Raw genomic sequence first — 7,500 nt, 5'->3', positions numbered from 1 at the left:
TTGCATTTTATATCCCTCGCTAATGACTCCCCGGCTGGCAACATTGCACACCCACTTAATGGGGCTCAGTATGTCTCCATTAGGGAATACAACTGTTGTATGATATGTATTGGATGGTCTTAGTATACTATGGTAATATTTTGGTTCAGGTTTGAGTGCAGGAATGATTGTGTATGGTTTTAAGTGCCGTAAGTGTTTTTTTCAAGGGGTTTTTGGTTTGTTTCATTTGGATGTGTCTTTCTTCCTTTCTCTCTCTCTCTTTCGCTCTCTCTCTCTCTTTCTCTTTCTTTCCCCCCCCCCTCCCTCCCTCCCTCTCTTCCCCCTTCCCCCCCCTCTCTCTCTTTCTCTCTCTCTTTCTCTCTCTCTCTCTCTCTCTTTCTCTCTCTCTCTCTCTCTCTTTCTATTGAGTTCTCTCTTTTTCTCTCGCTTTCTCTTGATATCCCTCTTTTTCTCTCTCTGTCTATCCTACGATTTCTCGCTTCCTCTCTCCCTCTCTCCGTCTTTCACCTTTCTCTCTCCTCTATCCTCTCCCCTTTTTTCCTCTCCTTCATCCCAAATCCCTTCCTCTTTCCCCAACCCTCCCTCTCCATCATCCATCCCTCCCTCCTCCTCCCTTCCCACCCTCAGTCCCACCCTCTCCCACCCTCTCTCCCACCCCTACCCCCTCTCCCACCCCTACCCCTCTCATTCTCTTTGTATAATAATTTGCTTGTAAAAGACCCTATTCATATCAAATTCAGTGGCTCGACGTCAGAGCGGAAACCCGAACTGTGACTGCCGTTACTAATTACTAATCACCGTTGCATAATTAAATTTCATTGGACTCAACATATGCCACTGGCGATTATGGTAGTCGTTGATATCATTGTGTTTAATGTTGCTTGCATAAATGTACGCTCGTTTATGCAGGTACGAAGGTGTGTATATACACACAATTAAACTTTTTTTTTTTTTTTTACGAACGAAGGCATAGCAAAAAGAGATATACACGCAGATACACACAGATCAGTATACACAGATACAAACACAAACACGCACACACACACTCACACACACACACAGACAAATAAACACACACACACACAGACAAACAAACAAACATACACACACAAAAAACGTGTACACAAACATATAGAACTACACACAAAAGAAACTCACACACACAAGTGTAGATAACACAAAATATACATCCCTTCACTATACATTTTACACCTCACGCAATCAGCTCTTTTAAAAACACGTTGGAATTAACTCACACTCCTTTGTTTACTGTACGTTGTGTCACGTGATTCACTTAAAAGTAAATAAAGTGTGTAAATAAACAAACACGATGTCACGTGAGTCACACAAAAGTGCATATCGTGTGTAAACAAACAAACAAATACAGACGGTCTGCAACTGAAATCAACGAGAGGAAAATATTGCATAAGATTATATATATAAAAATAAAAAAAACTGTTGGCGACAATTAGTAGAATTAAGAGGTAGAAAATTAGTGTCATGGAAGTGATTCCACGAGAGTTAATCTCGTGAATTAATTGATTCTTCTATTCACTGATTATCTAACAAAAGGGCAAGCTAATTCTAGGCCACGTAGCTCGAAGACCGTAAATCCTAAGGATACTCTACGGTTGGGCGACCTTATGGCTTCCCTTTGATGGGAATAACCGGCAGCTGTTAGACCAGCAGCAATTTGCTCTCTCATGAAAATTTATATGATGATAAACCATGCTAGTGATTGCATCTACCACGGCGAGTTCATGAGGCATAGTGTGCGATTTTGTATTGTATTCGTTGAGTATTGGCAATGTTTTTGGAAGTCTTCTTGCATCAGCCAACCCGAATCGCTCATCTTAGTGTTGCCACGATGCGCGATGAGTAGCGTTTTTTTTTTTTTTTTTTTTTTTTTCTTCTTCTCTCTCTCTTCGGAGTTAAAGCAGCGAAACGAAGGTCCTAGCGACGTTATTACCTGTATTTATCCTAATTGTTCTTCATTATAGTATTCTCAGGTACTCCATCGTTAAGCTTACGTGATGCAAGCCTCAATTAACATGCGTACGGCGCCACACCACGAGACATGTCATCCTGTTTAGAGATTCCGAGAGAACTTCGCCTCCGGCCTCGGTATTATTGTATCTTCAGCGTATCATAGTTATGGTCTTATAATGGGCCTCCCCCTGCACCTGTCAGACCCCTGCTATGGGTTAAGTGTTGGGTCAGGCCCCCCCACGCGAGGCTGGTTCCCCCTCTCCCTCCCTCCCTCCCTCCCTCCGTACCTCCCTCGTCCTGCCACATATCCTCCTCCATCCCTCCCTACCTCCCTCCCTCCCTCCTCCTCCTTCTTCCACATATCCTCCTCCTCCCTCCCTCCCTCCCTACCTCCCTCCCTCCTTCCTCCTCCACCTCCTTCCATCCATCTCCCCCTCCTCTCCCCTCCCTCCCTCCTCCTCCTCCTTCTACACACCCTCCCTCCCTCCTCCTCCACCTCCCTCCTCCACCTCCATCCACCCCCTCCACCCCTCCCTCCCTCCATCCTCCTCCTCCTCCACCTCCTTCCATCCATCCATTCCTCCTCCCCTCCCTCCCCCTCTAGCTACGCCGTGACGTCATCACATTTCCCGCAAGACGTCGAGGCACGGAGTTGACAGAGAGCGTTATATATCATCCCTTGGTGTTTGCGGACGCTGTCTTAAAGCACCTTCAAGATGGTTAATGGCCGCGGATTGATCAACGTTTGTGAATGTATAGGGAAACATTACGATCGCTTAGGGGTGTCTGGATCAACTTTTTTTGTTTTTGTTTTTGTTTTTGTTTTTGTTTGTTTGTCTAAAAAGATGGTGGAAGATTATATGTGTAGTTAAGCTGTTCGCTGTGGTCGTTTGGGTGAATCCGCCTATTTGATTGATAAAAAAGGGTATGGTTATCTAATGTGATGTTGTATACATCTTGAGGTCATATGGACTTCAACATATCAACACACATAAACACTCACGCAAACACACGCGCGCGGACGACTTGCGTGTCTCCGAGAAAAAAAAAAAAATCCTTGCATCATATCTTAGACGAAAATGGGAACATATTAGCTAGTCTAAATTCTACCCCCCCCCCCCCCGCTAAAAAAAAACAAAAAAAAAAACATCCTTGCATCATATCTTAGACGAAAATGGGAACATATCAGCTAGTCTAAATTCTCCCCCCCCCCCCTAAAAAAAAAAAAAAAAAGGTCCAAAATGCATGTCTTGTCCAACGAGAACTACGCCCACTTTATAATAATCTCAGATGGTTGATCTCTCTCTTGCTGTTCCTTGCAGACGTGCTCACAGGCTCGGATGCTGGAGATCAGCGAGCAGACGCGACTGGGGCTCTTGGCGGGGCACGACACCCCCGTCAAAGCGGAAGTGGACGACTACGAGATGGTCAACTTGGACAACGGACACGAGAGCCCGACGTCCCTCAAGGCCAGTCCCGAAGAGACGCGACACGACCACGTCAATGCAGACAGCGGTCGGGACAGCCCCCTCAAACCCGACGGCGACGGGATGGGGGGACTTGAAGGGGAGGACGTCCTGGCCAAACTCCGGGAGCAGGTGTCCTCCGCTAAGCTCCTAACGCAAGGCATCAGCAACAATAACCACATCAACAGCCTCTATGACCGCCTCCATACCCTGCTCCAAGGCAAGATGAAGAAAGGGGTGAGTCATGATCTGTCACGGTTCCTTTTCTGTGTTTTTTTATTTTTTTTATTTTTATTTATTATTTTTTTATTATTATTATATTTTTTTTTGGGGGGGGGGGTTCTGATTGGCGTGCTGGGCCTTTTGGCTTCTGTTTACCTGCTCTGTCTTTTCTTTTCTTTTTTTTCCTTTTTACTTACCTGCTTTTTGACTTCTGACTTACCTAATTTTGACTTTTTGACCTCTTGACTTACTTACTGTGGTTTTTGACTTACCTGCTGTGACTTTTACTTACTTGCTTTTTGACTTCTGACTTACTTGCTGTGACTTTTGACTTACCTGCTTTTGACTTCTAACTTACCTGCTCTGCTTTTTTTTATTTTGACTTACCTGCTTTTGACTTCTAACGTATCTGCTGTGACTTTTGACTTACCTGCTGTGATTTCTGACTTACCTGCTATTGACTTTTATTTAACATGGTATGCCTTTTGACTTCTGCCTTACTTATTGTGCCTTTTGTTTCTAACTTACCTGCCCTTGAATGTCGCCTTATCTTCAAATTCTTTTGATTTATTTGTTGTGCCTTTTGACTTACCTGCTTATGACTATTGACTCTCCTACTGTGACTTGAAGCTTCGGACTTACCTGCTGTTACTTACGACTGTCACCTTCCCTTCTGTGCCTTATGACCTTAGAGTTAAAGGAGAAAAAAAGTCAATTAAGCCACGAATTGCAAACACTTAGCAAGAAGAACACGTGACTAAAGCAGTGTTACTGACGACTCGGCGTTGCTGACGAGGTGTATGCTAAGGCTCTTAATACATAGCGAGGTGTAACTCTGCTAAATATGGTAATCGTGGGTTCATGGTAATTAGAAAGCAAAGGTGTTCATGACACGTACAAGTCATCAGTTTAGACGCCCTGCTACATCTGAGTAAATAGGACATGCACTCATCAGTCGAACAAGATATAGTTCTTATCTAATGAGGAATGATTTTGAAGAGTGGAAGTAAAAGAGGGTTAACTTTAGTAGATCAACTCTTAGTGTATATTAGTCTTAGGGAAATGGGTCTATGTGGATAATGGATTAGCAAGGTTAGTGTAGGGTTATTTTGAAGTATAAGTATGCCAAATTGGAAAATAGGACTTGCTATCACACAGCAAGAAACACAGACATAAGAATTGAGTCTGGGTATATTGGTATATCGATTTAAGTGTAATAATGTTGATACGTATTTGATATAGTTTTAGTTTTAATACAACCCCCCCTCCCCTTCCCTCTCTGACAAGGACTTTATTCCAGTCGCTCCCTATAACACCCAGAGAGAGAACAGTCTGTAGTGTTAACAGGTGTTACCACGAGTACCTGTGTCAGGAAGAATGTTTACACGTTTATTATAAAGTCGTAAACAAAACAACGAAGGGAAATGCACGAAAAACTGAGGGTTTAATCGAGTGGAAAAGTCTTCAGCATATTCGTGTTTTTCTTTCTCTATCTCTTTATCTCCCTCTTTTTTTTTCTTTCTTTCTTTAATTTTTCTTCCTTCCTTCCTCTCTTTAGTTTTATTTCCTCCGTCCTTTTTTTTCTTTTTTACAATTCGTTCAGCATGAAACCCTTCACAATAGTATTTTTTCTTTTTTTTTAAATTAGATTTGACTTAATTTAATGACATCCGGAGGTGTTTTATATTCGAAGTGAAGAGTGAAATGATGGGACACTATGAAAAAAGGAGAGTTAGGAGTTAAAAAGACTTAAAAAGGGGGAATTATTGTAGTCAAAATCTGAAGTAACAAATGTGAAGATTTATATATATATATTTTTTTACTGAGGATATGAAGAGAAGGAGAGAAGTGTTAAGATGATGTTGATAATGATAATATGATACTAATGCAAATAATGGATAATCATGATAGTAATGATTATAATGTTAATAGTAATAATGATAACGATGATAGTAATAATAATAGTAATAACAATAACGACAATAGCAATGATAATAATAACAATAAAATCACGAAATGATACTAATAGTGATAATAACAATAATTAATCATTAGTCCTACCACCACCATCCCCTCCCCCCCCACCAACCCCCCCTCCCCCCATCAACACCCCTCCCCCCTCCCCCCCACCACCAAAGAAGGGTCGTAGTCATAAGAAAACACAGCCGTGGCCTCCTACCTGTCAGGGGACTAGGTGAAGGTGAAGGTAGCCCCTCGGAACGACTCGAAAGGGGCTAGCCATGCCGCGAGAGACATAGTCTTGGGTCCATAAAAGTTAATGGTCCTGACATTAGCGAATATAAAGGGGCGGCGGTTTATATTCTGTTTGATGGTGGCGGCGGCTGGGGTGGGGTGGTAGGTGGGTTGAGTTGGGGTGGTTGTGGTGGTGGTTGGGTTGTGACTGGGGTGGGGTGGTTGGTTTGGTGGTGGTTGTGGTTGGGTTGGGTTGGGGCGGGGTGGTTATGGTGATGGCTGGGTTGGGGTGGTAGGTGTGGTTGTGGTGTAGGCTGGGGTGGGGTTGGGTGGTAGGAGTGGTTTTGGTGGTGACTGGGTTGAGGTGGTTGAGTTGGGGTAGTAGGTGTAGTTGGGGTGGTAGCTGGGTTGAGTTGGGGTGGTTGTTGTGGTGGGGTGGAGTGGTTGTGGTGGTTGAGTTGAGGTGGTTGTGGTGGTGGCTGGGTTGGGGTGGTAGGTGTGGTTGTGGTGGTGGCTGGGTTGAGATGGGGTGGTAGATGTGGTTGTGGTGGTGGTTGGGTTGAGGTAGTTGTGGTGGTCGCTGGGTTGGGGTGGTTGTGGTGGCGGCTGGGTTGTGCGGTAGGGATGATGGCATTGCAGATTTTGATAGTGGAAGAGCAAGGTTTGATAACCTGGTGTTGGAAGAGCACGTGTTGGTAGCCTAGTGTTGGAAAAGCATATGCTGGTAGGCTCACTTTGGAAAAGCATATGTTGGTAGCCTAGTGTTAGAAGAGCATGTGTTAGCACCCTAATGTTGCAAAAAACATATATTAGAAGCCTAGTGTTGGAAAAACATACTGGTAAACTCATGTAGGGAAATCATATCCTGGTAACCTAGTATTGCAAGAGTATATATCAGTACCCTAGTTTTGGAAGTGCATGTGCTAGGATCTTGGTGTTGTTGCAAAAAGATGATAGAAAAGTGAAGGCTATGTTGCAGAAGAGCAGGCAGGTGACAGGTATCTCAATCCTGATGGAGATTCAGCGTGGCGTCGCCTAAATTACGTGTAATAAAGTGTTTTTATATTCCCTCTCGTGTTGAACAAAAGCTGGAGGGATAAAGTTGATTATAAAACTTGTGCTGGTCGAAGGCTTTGTGTCTCTGAGTCTCTCTCTCTCTCTCTTTTTTCGTCTCTTTTCTCTTCTTTTCTCGGTTCTTTATTCTCTTCTTCTTCTCTTCTCTTTTCTTTTATTTTTTCGTTTCTTTTTCTCTTCTTCTTTTCTTCTCTTTTTTCCGGTTCTTTTCCTTTCTTTTCTTTTCTTTTCGTTTTTTTTCTTTTCTTCTTTTCTTCTCTTTTCTCTTTTCTCTGTTCTTTATTCTCTTCTCTTTTCTCGTTTATAAATTCTCTTTTCTCTTTTCTTCTCTATATCTATCTATCTATCTATCTATCTATCTCTTTTCTTGTCTCTCTAACATTCTTTGTGTCTGTCTCTCTCTCTCTCTCTCTCTCTCTCTCTCTCTCTCTCTCTCTCTCTCTCTCTCTCTCTCTCTCTCTCTCTCTCTCTCTCTCTCTCTCTCTCTCTCTCTCTCTCTCTCTCTCTCTCTCTCTCTCTCTCTCTCTCTCTCTCTCTCTTTTTTTTCTTTCTCTCT

The 7,500-nt window shown here is 43.1% G+C and overlaps 1 protein-coding gene across 3 annotated transcripts in view; it reads left to right on the top strand.

Moving 5' to 3' along the window:
• The window catches only part of LOC122253935 (AT-rich interactive domain-containing protein 3B), a 286,582-nt gene that overhangs the window by 6,773 nt on the left and 272,309 nt on the right, over nucleotides 1-7,500 (top strand). For all 3 annotated transcript variants that reach the window (XM_086534365.1, XM_086534364.1, XM_086534363.1), the window contains exon 2: nucleotides 3,312-3,692. In XM_086534365.1, coding sequence (XP_086390491.1) covers nucleotides 3,312-3,692 — 381 coding nt within the window. The remainder of the gene's footprint in view (nucleotides 1-3,311; nucleotides 3,693-7,500) is intronic.

The sequence above is a fragment of the Penaeus japonicus genome, unplaced genomic scaffold (assembly GCF_977035675.1).
Source record: "Penaeus japonicus unplaced genomic scaffold, GWHDUDI00000001_assembly GWHDUDI00000041, whole genome shotgun sequence".
NCBI classification, from domain to species: domain Eukaryota; kingdom Metazoa; phylum Arthropoda; class Malacostraca; order Decapoda; family Penaeidae; genus Penaeus; species Penaeus japonicus.
This window is presented reverse-complemented; position numbering and strand designations above follow the sequence as displayed.